Here is a 17,357-nt window from a genome sequence, read left to right as displayed (position 1 = left end):
GGGCTCCCCTCGCACTGCTCCAGGACTTGCTGACGCCGGAGACCCAGCTAAGGAGCTCGCCCAGGGGCGAGGGGACGTCTGCGGCAGGGCTGCAAGAAGATGTCTGACAGAGAGAGGGGACGTTACTGCGGGGGAGGAAGCGGACAGGAAAGCCCAGAGGAGGAGGAGAATGACCACGAGGAAGGAGAGTCTGGATTCAGAGAACGTGTGATCACCTCCAGGTGCTGCAGGGTGCCGCGATCTGTCCCCACCTCTGTGTCTGCAAGGAGCGGTGCAAGGGGAACCAGCACCGGGTGTGGTGCATGGAGCGTGGTGCATGGTGCGCGGTGCAGGGTGCACAGTGCATGTGTGCAAGTGTGCTGCATGGTGCAGGGTGCACGGTACGTGCTGCACAGTGCGCGGTGCATGGTGCAGGGTGTGGGGCGCACAGTGTATGGTGCAGGCTGCATGGTGCGGGGTGCATGGTACGTGGCGCACAGTGCATGGCATGTGATGCACAGTGCATGGTGCAGGGTGTGTGGTGCATGGTACGTGGTGCACAGTGCATGGTGCATGGTGTGGGGTGCACAGTGCATGGCATGTGATGCACAGTGCATGGTGCAGGCGTGGGGTGCACGCTACGTGGTGCGCAGTCGCGCATGGCCGGGCTGGTCTGGGCAGCGGAGCAGTGTCACAGGCGCGAGGAGCGCCCGTCCGGCCCCTACGCTCACCCCGCCTAGGAGCTCTACCTAGCACGAGCACTTCCCAGATACACGCAGCGACGGACAGACGGACAGAGCCCCGCAGAGAGCGGCGGGCGGGGGGCCAAGCGCAGCGGGACGCGCCGGAGGGAGGGAGGGAGCGGGCAGCGGGCTGGCGGCGGCGGCGGCACCGTCGGAGGCGAAGCCGCGGCGCGGCGGCAGGCGGGTCCCTCCCGCGGCAGCAGCGGGCTCTGCACAAGCAGGGGCAGCGCCCACGCGCACTTACAGTGGGCACCGGCTCCGCAGGGACGTCCGGGGCAGAGCCGGGGCGCGGGACGGCGCGCTGCGGCGCGGCGCCCTCTCCTCCTGCAGGCGCGGGATGCGGGGGCAAGCCGGCGGCGTTCGTTACAAAAAGAGTCACTGAGTGGTTTGGGCGAAAAAACGTGGAACTGTTGTGGGGGCGGCGGCGCCCACGGGAGGCTCCGCTCAGCCGCGAGCTCCGGGCGCCGCGGGTAGTGTGTGTTTTCTCTCAGCTCTTCATATACAAATACTGTCAGAACAATCGCATATATTAATATATTAGTCTAGTCTTTTTTGGTTAAACTTTAGGCACTGCTTTGGAAGAAAAAAATTAAAAAAAATAACAGAGTGAGTAGCCAGCAGCTTTACTGCATGCAGAGCAGGAGGGGCGGGCAGGGTCCTCGGTGCGCGGGACGGGGCAGCCGGGGCTCTAGGCCACGCAGAGCGGCGGCGCCCGCAGTCCGGAGCGCTCCCCGCCAGCCTCCCACGCGCAGCCCCTGCCCAGCTGCGACAGCGCGAGCGCGAGGGCTGCTGCATCCACGGCGCACGGGGCGCCCGGCGCGTATCTGCGCCCAAAGCTGGAGGATGAGTAGGAGGAGGACGAGAAGGTCATGGAGAAGCCGGAGCCGGTGGCATCGAAGCTCCCACGCCTCGAGCCCGCCCTGGAGCCCGTCCGGGAGCCCGACCGCGAGCCGGAGGTGGAGCCGGCGCTGCTGACGTTGTAGGGGCTGTAGTAGCCTTTGCTGGACTGGGAGGAGGCCTCCAGCAGCCGCAGGCCGGTGCCGTCCTCGATCATGCTGCGGTCCATTGCATCCTTGTAGGAAATCTTGAGCTTTGTTTTGGGGCAGGTGAGATACTTGGAGTAGGTGTTGACGTCCCGCAGCTTCTGGGCTGTGCGTGTGTCAATGGTGCCCTTCTGCAGCGCCTCATCCAAGGAGACGCGGCCCTCGACGTCAGGCTCGATCAGCCCTCCCGTCAGGTACTGCACCTCCAGGAAGCGCTGCCCAGCCTCGTAGTAGAGCCAGCCCTTCTTCAGAGCCTGGGCCGCTGACATCTTCGTCTTGGTTCGTGGGTCCTCAAAGCCATAGAAGGCCTTCTGGGCGAGGTTGATGCGGTCCACCATGATCTTGTCCACTAGACCCTTGTTCACTGCATCTGCCACAGAGCATTTATCCCCAGTGATGGGGTCAATGATGCCCCCGGTGCAGGCCTGGGCCTCCAGCAGCCTCTGCCCCGTGATGTTGTCTACGAGGTTGCGGCGCATGGCCTCCGTGATGGACACCTTCTCCAGTGTGTCGGTGTCCAGGATGCCAGCGACCGGCCCGGTCTCCTCCGTTGGGTCGCTCCACATCGATATCTGCGTTCGCGTGGGTGCTGGGCTGACCGTGTAGGAGGAGGATGACCCCACAGAGGACGAGCGCGACCGGAAGCCGCTCATGTTGCCGGAGAGCATGTCTGCGAATTCGGTGATGGAAAGCGTGCCCGAGCGGTACTGGTCCAGAGCCGACTGGTCAATCAGGCCCTTGCCAATGGCATCATCAATGTCGTACTGACGGCCTGAGCGCCTGTCGATGATCATGGACTTGACCACGCCATCAGAGGAAGAGGTGGTGATCTCCTCCCACTCGCATTCCTGCTCCGACAGCTCCAGGTAGGTCTGGTGATCGATGAGACCCTTGCGGTAGGCTTCATATACAGACATCTCCTTGCCAGTTTCTGGGTCGACGATCACCACCCTGCGCTTGCGGACAGAGGACTTGGAGGAAGTCTTCCTCTCCCGCTTCTTCTCCTTCAGGGGTAGGAGGCAGAGGCCAGTTTCTGGGTCAGTGATGCACCGCTCCATGAGCTGCAGGTAGGTCAGGTTCTCCTCGGTGTTGGGGTCAAAGAAGCCCTTGGTGTCGTCACTGGGATCCAGCAGGATCTCATTCATCTCCTCATCAAAGAGGCCCCTCTTGTAGGCCATCTCCACAGGCAGCCGGTGGCTTTCCTCAGGATCGATGATGCCTCCCGTTGCGATCTGGGCCTCTAGCAAGCGGATCCCATGGTCTTTCAGGATCAGCCCCTTCTTCATGGCCTGGAAGAGGGAGATGAGCTTTCCAGTGTAGGGATCACGGTAGCCAGTAACTGCCCTCTCAGCAGAGAGCAGCTTGTCCTTGAACTCAGGGCCCACAATGCCCATCCGCACGGCCTCCTCCACGTTCAGCTTGAGGCCTTTGATAGGGTCAATCACATACCCTGTGGCTGCCTGTGCCTCCAGGAGTTCAAATGCAGTGCCTGGCCTGATGATACCCTTCTTCATGGCCTGATATACGGACAGTCGCTCCTTTGTGGAGTCCACAAAGACACCGGCAATGCAGCTGGTGCCTTCCAGGAACTTCTTCAGGTTTTTGGAGACCTCCTCCACAGAGGTGAGGCCCTCCTGGAGGCGCTGAGCTGTGGCCTCATCCATTACCTGCGAGCGGACCAACTCCTCCACAGTGATCTGCTTCCGCAGCCCACGAAAGGTGAGCTTCCTTGTGTCGCAGAGGGGCAGCAGCAGCAGCCCGCTGCTCTCGTCCTTGCGGCACCGCTTCAGGAGCTGCGTATAGCTGAGCTTCTCGTCCGTGGAGGGGTCCACGTAACTCCGCACCTCGCTGGGCTCGGAGAGCATGTCATATGTGTCCTTGTTGATGAAGCCCCGCTGGTAGGCCATCTCCAGGGGAAGGTGGAAGCCAAGGTGTGGGTCAATGACACCACCAGTGGCTATCTGAGCATCCAGAAGCTTCAGGGCCTCTTCACTGGGAATAAGGTCCTTCTTCATGGCCTGGAAGAGGGAAATCTTCTGCTCACTGTATGGATCTCTGTAACCAGTCACAGCCCTCTCTGCAGACAGGAGCCGATCATGGATTTCTGGCCCAACTACACCTTTCCTGACTGCTTCGTCGACTGTCAGCCTCTCGTTCTTTATAGGGTCAATTATGAAACCCGTTGCAGCCTGGGCTTCCAAGAGGCAGCGGGCCACCTCAGAGTTGACCAGCCCCTTCTTCAGTGCCTGGTAGATACTGAGCTTCTGCTTGGAGGAGGGGATGTAGATGCCAGCCACGCAGCCTGACCCATAGAGGTGTTTCCAGACGGTCTCTATGTCCAGCAGCTCCCGGATGGTCTTGGAGCCCTGCTTGAGCAGGTTATAGATGTCCAAGGAGATGATTGTGGCCTCGTAGAGGTCTTCAGCCGTGATGCGGCGCCGGACATAGTCGTAGGAAGTGAGGTTCTGCTGCCGGATTATCTCAGTCTTCTCAATGATCTCAATGATAATGATGATCATGCGCTCCTTGGACACACGGCCTGACTGGAACTCCTCCATGAGGTGCTTTCTCTGCTCCTCAGGCAGCAAGTCTGAGTTCATGATCTCCCACAGTGACATGGAGGAGCCTGCCCGGCTGCCGACGGGGATGTCCACCTGCGTCTCCTCAAACACCTTCCGCGTCTCTGCCTCTGTGTACACCTGAGTGGTCTCCACCACTGTAGGCTTCTCTGGCGCCCGCAGGGGCAGCAAGTACAGGCCTGTCTCAGGGTCCTCAATGCACTTCTCCTTCAGCTGCAGGTAGGTGAGGTTCTCATGGGTGTTGGGGTCGAAGAAGCCCTTGGTGTCATCTGTGGGGTCAGAGAGGATGCGGTTCATTTCCTCATCAAAGTAGCCTCGCTTGTAGGCCACCTCCACGGGGACACGGTGACTGTGCACGGGGTCGATGATGCCACCTGTGGCAATCTGGGCCTCGAGCAGGCGGATGCCGTGCTCCTTGACGATGAGTCCTTTCTTCATAGCCTCGAAGAGGGAGATGGTGTTTCCCGAGTAGGGGTCCTTGTACCCGGTGACCGCCTTCTCGGCAGACAGCAGCTTCTCATGCAGCTCAGGCCCAACAATGCCGGCCTTAACCGCCTCGTTGACATACAGCCTCCGGTTCTTCACAGGATCAATCAGGAACCCAGTTGCAGCCTGGGCCTCCAGGAGAACCACAGCAGTGCTGGGCCTCAGCAGGTTCCTCTTCATGGCCTCATAGATGTTTAGTTTCTCTCTGGTTGCCTCCACATAGATGCCTGCAATGCAGTCACTTCCCTGCAGGTATCTCTTAACTGAATCTGTCTCTGAGAGGTCCTTCACTGATTTCTTGCCTTCCTTCAGCTGCTCGTACTGGGCTTTGCTGATGATACAGGATTCCACCAGCTCGCTGGCAGACACAGGGGCCCGGAGTCCACTGAACGTCAGCTTCTCCTGCTTCTTGGTCTCTGTCTCCTCGATGATGGTAATCATGATCTTGATTATCTTCTCAATGGTCACCTTGCCAGTCTTGTACTGTCGCAGGAGCTCCCGCCTGTGTTCCTCTGTGAAGTACTCTGAGTGGATCAGCTCCCATATGGTCATTGTCTGGCCCTTCAGGCTGCCTGATGGGACCTCTACAGTCGCCTTCTCAAAGCACTCCTTCGCCTGGCTGTCTGTATAGATCTCCTCCTGCTGGGATTGGATGGCTTTGTCCGAGAGGGGCAGCAGGTAGAGGCCAGTCTGCTTGTCACGGTGGCAGTTCTTCTGCAGCTGGGCATAGGTGAGGTTCTCCTGAGTGTTGGGACAATAGAAAACCTTGGCCTCCTCTAGGAACTGGGACAGAGCTGAGTTCATCTCCGGGTCAAGGTAGCCCCGCTTGTAGGCAGCCTCAAGCGGGAGCCGGTGGCTGTTCACAGGATCAATGATGCCACCTGTGGCAAGCTGGACATCCAGCAGACGCACCCCGGTGTCGGTGGGGATGAGGCCCTTCTTGAGGGCTTGGAAGAGGGAAACCGTCTGGCCAGTGTAGGGATCCTTGTAGCCAGTCACGGCCTTCTCTGCAGACAGCAGCTTCTCATGAAACTCTGGCCCCACGGTCTCAGCCTTCACTGCCTCATCAACAGAATATAGCTTGTTCTTCACAGGGTCGATGATATAGCCTGTGGCAGCCTGTGCCTCCAGCAAGGGCAGGACAAGCTCTGGCTTCAGCAGGTTTCTCTTCAAGGCCTCGTAGAAGGTGAACTTCTGGCCAGTTGACTCCACTAGGATGCCAGCAATGGCATCCGTTCCCTTCAGGTACTGCCTCACAGACTCCATCTCTGCCACATCCTGAACGGACTTCTTGCCCTGGTGCAGCTGGTTGTAGAGGTCCTTGTTGATGATTTTGCTTTCCAGCAGCTCAGCAGCAGGCACGGGGGCCCGGAGCCCCTCGAATAACATCTGGTTCTTTTTCTCACTTTCTTCAACAACCGTGATGATAATCTTAATGATCTTCTCCACTGTGATCTTGCCAGTCCTGTATTGCTGGATCAGGTCCCGCCTTTGGTCCTCAGTGAAGTATTCAGAGTTGATGATCTCCCAGATGGTCACTGTCTTCCCTTGGAACTTGCCAAATGGTGCCATCACTGTAGCCTTCTTAAAGACATCCTTGGCTTCTTTGTCAGTGTAGAGCAGCTCCCTTGCTTTGGCTGCCTGGTCAGTGAGTGGAAGGAGGCACAGCCCCGTGTCCGGGTCGGTCACACATCGCTCCATGAGCTGCAGGTAGGTGAGGTTCTCCTGCGTGTTAGGGTCAAAGAAGCCCTTGGTGTCATCTGTAGGGTCAGAAAGGACTTCGTTCATCTCCTCGTTGAAGTAGCCTCGCTTGTAGGCAGCTTCAACAGGGAGGCGGTGGCTGTTGACAGGGTCAATGATACCACCGGTGGCAATCTGGGCCTCGAGCAGACGGATGCCGTGATCCCTGACAATGAGCTCCTTTGACATGGCCTGGAAGAGGGAGATCTTGTCTCCCGTGTAAGGATCTTTGTAGCCAGTTACTGCCCGTTCAGCGGACAGCATTTTATTGTGCAGTTCTGGCCCAATCACTCCTTCTCTCACTGCTTCATTCACTGACAGTCTCACGTTTCGCACAGGATCAATTATGAAGCCAGAGGCAGCCTGCGCTTCCAGGAGGACCAGCGCAGTGCCCGGGGTGAGCAGCTTTTTCTTCATGGCTTCATAAATGCTCATCTTTTGATTGGTGGGTTTGATTAACAAACCAGCAATGCTGCTCTTGCCCTGCAGATACTTCTTGACGTCTTCCCTCTGCGAGAGCTCGTCAACACTCACAACACCTTTTGCCAACTTGTCTAAGCTTTCTTTGGTCAAAATGCCAGCTTCAGCCAGCTTCTCTGCAGACACCTTCTGGCGGATGCCATCAAAGGCAAACTCTGGCTCGCCGTTCTGCGCTATGCCATCCACCACGTCTCTGCCGTTGGGCATGGCTTTGATGTCCATCAGCTGTGTTGTCGTAACCACAACCTCCTCAGGTAGGTCATCTGTCTGGATCATAATCTCTCGTGTCTGGGCCAGGGCAGCTTTGTGCTCTTCCTGCATCTGCTCAAGCCTCTCCCTGAGCTTCTTGTTCTCCTCTTCAAGGAGTTTTTCCTGCTGCTGCCGCTGTCTCTCCAGCTGCTGCAGCTCCTCCTGCTTGTGCCGCACATTTTCCTCTGCTTCTTTCTGATGCTTTTTGGCTTCGTCCAGCATGGCTTTCAGCTGCTGCTTTTCCTGCTCCATCTCCTGCTGCTGCCGCTCTTGTTCTGCCTTCAGATTCTTGGCTTTATTCACCTCATCCTGGAAGAGCTTCTCCAGCTTGGTTTTCTCCTCCTCAATGAACTTCTCCTTCTGGAGCAGGGCATCCTTCTCCGTCAGGAAGGTCTGCTGAAGAATCTGTGTCTCCTGGCGGAGCTGCACCTGCTGGGCCACCTGCATCTGGGGTGGAAAAGAGGAGAATGTTGGTCAGGCAGCACCCTCTGCCATGGATGGCAGCGGGCAGTGGGAACTGGGCAGGAGTGGGAGGAGAAGCACTGCGGTTTACTGGGCTGGTATTGGGTTGTGCATTAGTGGGATGAGTTGCCCAACCACTCTACTAGGTAGTCAAAAGTTAATGGGGTAGAGGTGGGGTTAGGGAGCTCTGGCAAACAACAAAGCGGGAAAACGAGCAACGACACAAGCTCTTCTGTTGGTGTGAGGGACTCCTTGCCCAGCTACTGAAACTGGGAGCTGGGGAGGGCTCTTGTTTGTGGAGAAAAAAAGGTAGAACATCCCACATGGCCAAAAAGCTGGCACATATGGTGGGGACTGCCTCTCCAGAGCAGGAGCAGCTGGAGGCAGCAGGAGAGGGGTCAGGGTGAGAGGTCCAGGACCTCCCTGCTGGGTTTTCTTCGCTGTACCCAGACACTGGCTCTGCGCACGTCCATGGCCTCCTGCGGCACAAGCAGTCGCTCACTGTGACCACCGAGAGAGGCCTGACCCTGGGGCAGGAGCCTCCATGGTGCCTCCATCTCCTGGATGGTGCCAGCAGCCCACTGCTTGCTCACACCCGCAAGACGCAGCACTCGCCTCCAGTGCACACGCTCAGGGAGCGTGTCCTGCACTGCAGCGATGTCATCAGTGAAAGCCCAGCGTGGTTGCTGGACCCTGACCGGCCTTGTGCGAGCCGCCCCGCTGCCCACGCCGCTGGGGAGAGGAACAGTCTCCCCGAGCACCATCACCACTAACAGGGACCTGCAACCCAGTACCTCCTCTGCCTTCTGCTGCAGCAAGGCCGCCTCCTGCTTCAGCTTCTCCTTCTCCTGCTCTAAGTCAGCAATGGCCCTCCGCAGCTTCTCCGCATCCTGGTCACTCTGCTGTCGCTGTATCTCCAGGGTGTGCACCAGTGTCATCTTCTCCTGCGTGGCCAGCTCAGTCTCGTGCAGCCTCCCGCTGATCTCCTCTGCCTGCTTCTTGAACCGCTTGGCCTCCTCCTCAGCCTTGGCTTGGGCCATGCTCATCTCCGCCACATGCAGCTTGAGTCGCTCGGCCTCAGCAGTGATCTCCAGCTGCCGCCGGCGCTCAGCCTCCAGGGTTTTCTGGAAGCCCTCAGTCTCCTCGGCCAGGCGCTGCTGCATCTGCTCCTTGTCCTCCTGCAGCCGTTTGGCGTGCTCTTGTGCTAGGTCCTTCTGCTTCTGTAGCACCTCCGCCTCAGCCTTCAGTCGCGTGGCCTCTTGCACTGCTTGCATCTTCTCCTTCAGCATCTTCTCTGCCAGGGCCCGCTGCTGCGCCAGGTCATCTTCAGCCAGCTTCCGCATACGGGCAGCCTCCTGGGCCTCTACGCTGAGCCGTGCAGCCTCCTCTGCCACCTGCTTCATCTTCTCAGCCTCCTCTGCCAGGAACTTCTGTGTGTTGTCCTTGTCCTTGAGGATCAGCGCTTTGTTCTCTTCCTCAATGCGGCTCTTCAGCTTTGCCAGCTCCTCCATCTGCACCCGCACCTTGAAGAGCTCCTCCTCCACCTGGGCCTTCTGCCGAATGGCATCCGTCACCTCCTCCTTCAGCCGCTGCAGTTCCTCGTCCAGGATGCCCTTCTGGTGGTCCGTCTCCTCCAGCTGCAGCTTCACCTTGGTCAGCTCCTGCTCCACCTGCGCCTTCTGCCGCAGCGTCTGCTCCGCGAACTTCTTGTGCTTCTCCATCTCCGCGTCGGCCAGCTGCTTCTGCCGCAGGGCTGCCTGCTCTGCCTGCGCCCGCTTCGCCGCCTCCAGCTCGGCCTCCTTGCGCAGCTTCTCAGCATCCTCCTGGGCCTGCGCCTTGGCCTGCGCCTCCTCCTCCGCCCGCTGCTTCAGCCGCTCGGCCTCCTCCACGCGCTGCCGGGAGAGGCTGGCATCCTGCTCAGCCTTGCTGCGGGCGAACTCGGCCTCCTCAGCGGCCCGCTTGGCCCTCTCAGCCTCCTCACGCAGCCGGTCGAGCATGCTCTGCTCCTGCCGCCGTGTCTGCAGCAGCTCCTGCTCCTTCTGCTGCACGGCGGCCAGATGGGCCTTCTCCTCCGCTGCGATGCGCTTCTGTGCCGCCTCCTGCGCCAGCTGGATCTGCCGCTCCGACTCCTTCTCTGCCAGCTCCTTCTGCCGCTTGGCCTCCTCCACCGTGGCCTTCAGGCGCTCCACCTCCTCCAGGGCCTGGCGCCGCTGCCGTGCCGCCTCCTGCTCAGCCGCCACGATGTTCCGCACCTTCTCCTCGGCCTCCCGTCGGCGGCCCTCCTCCTCCAGTGCCAAGGCCCGCTGCCGCTCGGCCTCCCGCTCCGCCTGCTCCCGTAGGCGCTGCACCTCCTCCGCCTCACCGCGGATGCGGCCCAACTCCTGCTCCAGATCGGCCTTGCCCGCTGATGCCTTCTCGAAGCTCAGCTTCAGCGTGCGGATCTCCTCCTCGATGAGGCGCCGCTGCTTCAGTGTGTCGTCCACGATGCCCTTCTGCCGCTCCAGTTCACTCTCTGAGGAGCGCTTCAGCAGGGCGATCTTCTCCTCGATGTCCTGCTTGTGCTGGGCAGCCTGCTCCTCCAGCAGCTTGCGCTGGTAGGCCTCGTCCTCTGCCAGCCGCCGCAGCCGCTCGTTCTCCGCCTCCTTCTCCTTCAGGGCAATCTCAGCCTCCGCCTTCAGGCGCGATGCCTCGTTGATGGCCGCCAGCTTCTCCTTGAGGATGCGCTCAGCCTCCGCCCGCTGCCGGCTGGCCTCCTCCTCCGCCAGCTGCCGCTGCCTCTTGGCCTCCTCCGAGAGGGCCCGCAGCCGGGCAGCCTCCTCGGCCAGCTCCCGCAGCTTGCTGGCCTCGGCCTCCAGGCGCTGCTTGGACTTCTCGCTGGTGGAGCGCGATTCCTCCTCCGTCTTGGCCTTGCTCTCCAGCAGGACCTCCATCTCGGCCCGCAGCTTGGCCAGTTCCTCCTCCACCTCCTTCCTCTTCTGGATGGCCTCGCTCACCTCGTTCTTCAGACGGAAGAGCTCCTCCTCGAGGAGCAGGCGTTGCTGCTCCCCATTCTCCATCTCCGCCTTCAGGCGGATAAGCTCCTGCTCTGCCGCAAACTTTTGCTGGGCCGTGCCCTCTGCCACGTGCCGCTGCTTCTCTAGCTCCTCCTCCGCCAGCTCCTTCTGCCGCAGGGCGGACTCCTCAGCCTTGGCGCGCTTGCGGGCCTCCCGCTCCGCATCCTCCTTCTGCTTCTCGGCCTCCTCCTGGGCCAGTGTTTTCTTGTGGGCCACCTCCTCGGCCTGCAGCCGCAGCCGCAGCGCCTCATTGGCCTTCTGCCGCCACCGCTCCAACTCCTTCTCGGCCTCCTCGCGCAACTGCTCAGCCTCCTGCTGCTGCTTCTTCAGCCGCTCAGCCTCCTCCTGCAGGTGGGCCACCGTGATGTGCTCCTGCTGCAGGGACAGCTCCAGCTGGGCCGTCTTCTCAGCGAAGGAGAGCCGCTTGCTCTGCAGCTCGGCCTCGGCGCTGCGTTGGGCCACCTCCTGCGCCACCTGGATCTGCCGCTCCTTCTCCAGCTCGGCCTGCCGCATCCGCCGCTCAGCCTCCTCCGCCTGCAGCCTGAACTTCTCCAGGTCCGCCATGGCCTTCTGCTTCTCTCGGGCCGCATCCTTCTCGGCCTGCACCTTGCGCTTCAGCTCTTCTTCCGCCTCGCGCTTCTTCTGGCTCTCATCCTTGACCTGCCGCCGCAGGCGCTCAGCCTCCTCCTGCGCCTGCTTCTTCTGGCGCTCAGCATCCTCCGCACGCGCCCGCAGCTCCTGCAGCTCTGTCTCGGCACTGGCCCGCTGCTTCTCGGTGCTCTCCAGCTGGAGGCGGATGAGGCGGATTTCTTCCTCCACCTTCTTGCGGTTATACTCAGCCTCCTCTATGAGCTTCACCTTGGACTTGATCTGGTGGTCAGAGTTCTGACGCAGCTGCATCAGCTCCTGCTGGATGTTCTGCTTCTGCTGCTCGGCATCCACGGCCACCACCTCCCGCCGGGTGACCTCCTCCTGCATGCGGAGCTGCAGCTCCCGTGCCTCTGCCTCCGCCTGCGCCTTGGCTTTGGCGTGGGCCTCAGCCAGCTGCCTCTGCTTCTCCAGCTGGGCCTCCACCTCCGCCAGCCGCTTCCTCTCCTCCTCCTTCAGCTTCTCGGCTGCTTTCTGGAGGGGAAAGAGAGTGCAGAGAAAACAGAGAGGGGAGAGAGAGAAATCACAACGAATGCGACCGAGCCATGGCACAAACGCCAACCACAACCACACGCCACCAAGACATGGGACGGTCCAGGGCAGAGGGGCCGGAGGATGTGCATGGAATGGCTTCAGGTCCCTGGGTCTCCCCACGAGCTAGAGGCGGTGACGCCAGCTTCCAGAAGACGTATGGCAGACAGGGTACACACAACTACTACATCTCCCTTAGCGCAGTGCAGGGAGACAGATGATGGGACCAAGACAGCAGTGCAAGAAGCAGGATGACCCACGTACCACAAACAAGGAATGGAGCGCGAGCAATGCCCAGGCGATGGAGATGGATGCTCGCAGCTTGCGCACCACCACGTGCCCACTGCAGCCTGGGGAGAGCTCCTGCCCCAGCCTCGTGCACGCGCCCTGCCGCAAAAGGAGCCTCCTCCGGCTCTCCCCAGGCTTCCCCGAGCAAGAGCACCGGCGCAGAGAGCCACCACCGTGGGGACGCGAGAATCCCAGCCAGAGCACCAAGATGCAACAGCACAGAAAACAGCAGGCAGCAGGGAGGTGCCAGGGGACCTCTCCCTGCTGGGAAAGCCTTGATGAAGCGAGAGCAACCCAGGCTCCGGCCGGGCTGGCTCCGAGGCACAGCTCCAGGCAGCCCCGTCAGGCTGCACAGGAGCGCGGCCAGCGCCGGGGCTCTCTGCCCCGACTTCCTGCCGCAAAGCCGCGGACGGAGCGGCTGGCGTTGCTCCAAGGAGCAGAGGAAGCGGCCGCAGCCCCCGCCGGTGTCTCGTGCACCACGAGCGGGTGCAGTGAGGCTGGGGCGGGAGGCCGGGCGGCGCGGGCGGCGGGTGCAGTGAGCAGTGCTGGCGCGCAGGCTGCCACGCGGGGAGGCGGAAGGTGCCATGGGGAGGGCGGCATGCGCACAGTGAGTACCTGGTGCAGGCTGCCAGAGTCATCCTGGTTTTTTACCCTCCATTAGATCCCCACCAACACAAACATCCCCCAAGACAAAGCACTGGCAAAGCGGCTTCCAGGGGCAGAAACCAAGAGTTAGAGAGGTTACCAAGACAGAACAACCGAGGCGCCCGGTCCCGCAGCACCCGGGCACAGCTGCATGCTGAAGGCGGACGCTGACTGCGCTACGTGTATCTGGGAAGTGCCTCCTAACACCACTCCCCGGCAGCGCCCGGGGCTGGCTCTGTGCGCCGTCCCGCCGGGACACTTGGCCCTCTCTGCTCCAAAATTTGCTGCACCCAAAGCCCAAAGCTTCGGTCCCGGAAGCCCAGACCAGAGCGGGGTTAGTGGCCATGGGCCAGGGTTAGTGATGGAGCTGGCAGTCATCATGGACGATGCTCCTGCCGCTGTGGAGCAGAGGAATGCAGCGGAGCCATGCCACCCTGCGCTCCCGCCGCTCCCCTACCTCCTCCTCCTCCAGCCGCCGCAGCGTCTCTGTGATGAACTTGATGTACTGGCTGGTGAGCGTGGTCAGCTCGCTGTACCGCGTCCGCAGCTCCACGTACTGTCGCCGCAAGCACAGAATCACAGAGCGGGCAGGTTGGAAGGAGGCTCTGAATGTCACCGAGCCCAGCCCCCGGCTCAAGGCACCCACAACGGCTGCCCAGCACCTCCTCTAGGCGGCTTTGGAGCATCTCCAAGGATGGAGCCTCCACAACCTCTCCGGGCAGCCTGCTGCAGGGTTCTGCTACCCGGGGCCGTTCTCCGTATGGGAATGGGACGGGTCAGCAGAGGAGCGTGCCCACAGCCACCCCCTTCCTGGCGGGTTGCCAGCACCCATCCCCGCTGCCTCCCAGGGCCTGGACACGGGCCAGGCCGCCCAAGGGCAGGGCCACGGGTGCGCAGGGCCACGGCTGCTCCTCACACCAAGCCCACCTCCTGGATGATGCTGTCGGACGCCGACTGCACTTTGGGCTTCTTGGCCGGAGATGCCACTGGCTCCACCTGCGCCTTGAAGGTCACCAGCTGCAGCTCGTAGTCCTGCCGGTGAAGGCGTCATCAGTGACACATTCTGGGGCCTGTTCCCATCCCCATTCCCTGGGAGCACCAGCCGCCTCCCTCTGGCCCCGGCCACCCCCGAGCAGGCGCTCGCCACACACCTTGATGGCGTCGATGTACTGCTTGGCGTAGCGCTGGCACTCCTCCACCTTCTCCTTGTTGCGCTCGCACTCTTCCAGCAGTTTCTGCAGAGACATGGGGCCGTGAGGCACCGCCATGCGCAGTGCCGCCGCACCAGCCTGCCCTCACCGCGTCATGCTACCTTCTCCTGCAGCAGCTGCTCCCGCACGCTCTTGCTGTCCGTGATGGGCACTGCCTGGATCTTCTCCTGGCGCTGCTTGGCGTCCTGGATCCACTGCAGCAGCCCGTCGCAGCTCTCGCGGTAGTAGCGCAGCTGGCGGCCCAGCTGGTCCAGCTCGCGCTGGCGCAGGTCGATCTGGGCGAGCACGGCCTGCCAGCGCTCCAGCAGCTGCTGCACTCTCTCCCGGTAGCGGTCCAGGTCCACGTCTCGCTCGCTGTGGCCCCGCACCATGCGCTCATTGACATCCTTGGCCTTGCTCAGGTCGCTTTCCAGCGTGCTGAAGAGGGGCTGGTGCCCCTCCACCTGCGCGCGCAGCCGCTGCGGAGCAGAGCACGTGTCAGCCCCTCTCCTGGCTGGCCCCGCTGCCCCTGGCCGCCCGGCACCGCTGCTACCTTCAGCTCAGCCTTGCTGGCCTCCAGCTCCTGCAGGTCAGCAGGCACAGTCTGCACATTCTTCAGCTGGTCCTCGTACTTCTTGACCAGCTCCTCAGCGCCTTGCGTGCTGCGGATCACCAGGTTGATGGTCTTCAGCCTACAGAGCGGGAGAGATTTAGCGACTGCCCGGAGCTTGGGCAGGCAACAAGGCACTGCCAGGCACACGGGAGAACACCCCAGGACAGGCCCGGCAGCCTCCAGACCTTTCATGCCCACCCCTGGTTGCATGCACCCGGGTTCCCCCGACTCGGTGCTTTGGCCCCCCAGGACAGCTGTGGGGCGCAGTGCGGAGCTGCGCAGGGCCAGGCACTCACTTCTCCAGGTAGATGCTGGACAGGCTGTACACCTGGTCCATCTTCTGCAGGGTGACCTCCAGTTCGGAGCGCAGCACAGGGGCTGAGCTGGCCTGCTCCGGCTGCGCCAACACCTTCTCCGTCTTCTCGCTGACCTTGTCCAAGTTCTTCTTGATGCCCTCCAGCTCCAGGTGGATTTGCTGCAGGGGACAGGGGCGATGGCTCCGCGTGCCGCCCTGCGCGGGGGCTGCCCGCAGGTCGCGGCTGGCAGCGCCGTGCTCGGGCACACGTGTTCAGGTACCTGCTGCTCAGAGATGCGCTGGGCGCACTCCTTGACCGGGTCCTTGTCGAGGGGCAGGCGGATGCGGTGGATGGTGCGGCTCTCACAGCCCTCCAGCTGCAGCCGGATGTCCTTCAGCTGCGAGATGTAGCTCTTGCACAGGGACTCGTCCTGCTCTCCTGCAGTGCGAGGCGAGGGTGGCTCAGCGGGCGGCGTGCGGGGGGCACACGGGGGCGCGTGGCCGGTGCTCACCTTGCTCCTGGCTGCGCAGCAGCAGTTCGAACTTGCGGGTGCAGGCGTTGTACTCGCGCTCCACGTGAAGCCGGTCGTCAGGCTGGAAGCTCTGCGCATCCTGGCTGTCGCGCAGGAACTCCTGGTAGTGCGTCTCCAGGCTGCGCAGCACCTGCCGGCACTCATCCACCTGCAGCGTGCGGAACTGCGCATGGCGCCCCGTCAGCTGGGCATGGCGCCTGGCACCGCGCAGAGCAGGGGCTGCGGCGGGTCCTGCTCCATGGGGTGAACGGGGCTGCCGCGGGTCCTGCTGCATGGGGTGCAAGGGGCTGCCATGGGCTGTGCTCCATGGGGTGCACGGGGCTGCTGCAGGTGCTGCTCCTGCTCCATGGGCTGCAGGGGGCTGCCATGGGTCATGCTCCATGAGGTGCACGGTGCTACCACGGGACCCGCTCTGGCTCCATGGGGTGTATGCAGCCAGCCTGGGTTCTGCGCCACGGGACTGGACACCAACATGGGTCCTGCTCCCTCACCATGGCCTGTGTGCTGCCCCAGGTCCTGCGCCGGTGCCAATGAGGGTCTCATCTCGCCCCATGGGATGCACCATGCCCTGGGTTCCACTCCCTCCTCACAGATTAGCCACGCCATGCCCCATGCTGCCCTGCTCCTGCTGGAGCTGGACTCACCGTGAGGTGCGACCAGGACTGGATCTGCTGGATGTCACGCAGCAGGTACTGCCAGGACAGCAGGCTCTTCATGTCCACGTGCAGCTGGTGCCAGAGCACCTGCAGGTGCTGGTGGGCGGCCTCCAGCCTGCGGTGAGGCAGTCAGTGCCGTGGGACACGCTCACACTCACACTCAGGTGCTCACACTCACGCTCGCACTCACGCTCATGTACTCACACTTGCACTCATGTGCCTCAGGCTCATGCTCACAATCATGTGCTCACAGTCATGCTCATGTGCTCACATTTGTGTTCATACTCACACACTCATGTGCTCACACTCATGTTCACGCTCTTGTGCTCACACTCATGTTCACGCTCACACTTGTGCTCACACTTCACAGAATCACAGAATGCTTAGGGTTGGCAGGGACCTCTAGGGATCACCCAGCCCAGCCCCCTGCTCCAGTAGGGACACCCAGAGCATGGGGCACAGGGCGGCATCCAGGCGAGCTGGAAGATCTCCAGAGAAGGAGACTCCACAGCCTCTCTGGGCAGCCTGTGCCAGGGCTCTGGCACCCTCACAGGAAAGAAGTTCTTCCTCACATGGAGATGGAACTGCCTGGGTTTCAGCTTGTACCCATTACCCCTTGTCCTGTCACCGGACACCACCGAGAAGCGCCTGGCCCCATCCTCCCTACACTCTCCCCTCAGGTACTTGAACATGTTGATCAGATCCCTCTCAGCCTGCTCTTCTCCAGGGTAAACAGGCCCCGCTTGCTCAGTCTCTCCTCACACGATAGATGCTCCAGTCCCTTCACCATCTTCGTGCCCCTGCACTGGACCCTCTCTAGCAGCTCCACGTCCCTGTTGTCCTTGGGAGCCCAGAACTGCCCCCAGTGCTCCAGGTGCCTCCCCAGAGCTGAGCAGAGGGGCAGGATCCCCTCCCTCACCCTGCTGGCAACGCTCCTCCTGCTGCAGCCAGGAGCCCATTGGCCTTCTTGGCCACAAGGGCACATTGCTGCCTCACGGGTAACTTGGTGTCCACCAGGACTCCCAAATCCCTCTCCACGGAGCTGCTTTCCAGCAGGTCAACACCTAATCTGTCCTGGTGCCTGAGGTGATTCCTACTCTTGCGCTTACTCATGCTCGCACTCACTCTTATGCTCATGCTCACA

The 17,357-nt window shown here is 61.6% G+C and overlaps 1 protein-coding gene across 4 annotated transcripts in view; it reads right to left on the bottom strand.

The window, feature by feature from the left end:
- Nucleotides 1-1,108: 1,108 nt before the first annotated feature.
- Nucleotides 1,109-17,357, bottom strand: part of PLEC (plectin) — a 52,742-nt gene continuing 36,493 nt past the window's right edge. For all 4 annotated transcript variants that reach the window (XM_088540120.1, XM_088540119.1, XM_088540123.1 and 1 more), the window contains 11 exons: nucleotides 16,202-16,328; nucleotides 15,537-15,720; nucleotides 15,306-15,463; nucleotides 15,026-15,204; nucleotides 14,670-14,808; nucleotides 14,239-14,595; nucleotides 14,078-14,161; nucleotides 13,854-13,958; nucleotides 13,384-13,482; nucleotides 8,556-11,936; nucleotides 1,109-7,746 (listed from right to left, as the gene is read on the bottom strand). In XM_088540120.1, the coding sequence (XP_088396246.1) occupies nucleotides 1,411-7,746; nucleotides 8,556-11,936; nucleotides 13,384-13,482; nucleotides 13,854-13,958; nucleotides 14,078-14,161; nucleotides 14,239-14,595; nucleotides 14,670-14,808; nucleotides 15,026-15,204; nucleotides 15,306-15,463; nucleotides 15,537-15,720; nucleotides 16,202-16,328 (11,149 nt within the window). In that variant the 3' untranslated portion in view covers nucleotides 1,109-1,410. The remainder of the gene's footprint in view (nucleotides 7,747-8,555; nucleotides 11,937-13,383; nucleotides 13,483-13,853; nucleotides 13,959-14,077; nucleotides 14,162-14,238; nucleotides 14,596-14,669; nucleotides 14,809-15,025; nucleotides 15,205-15,305; nucleotides 15,464-15,536; nucleotides 15,721-16,201; nucleotides 16,329-17,357) is intronic.

The sequence above is a fragment of the Tinamus guttatus genome, unplaced genomic scaffold, assembly GCF_059628265.1.
Source record: "Tinamus guttatus ecotype Peru unplaced genomic scaffold, ASM5962826v1 Tinamus_guttatus_pri_ptg000056l, whole genome shotgun sequence".
Taxonomy (NCBI): domain Eukaryota; kingdom Metazoa; phylum Chordata; class Aves; order Tinamiformes; family Tinamidae; genus Tinamus; species Tinamus guttatus.
The sequence above is the reverse complement of the archived record's forward strand: the minus strand, read 5'-3'. Positions and strand labels throughout refer to the sequence as shown.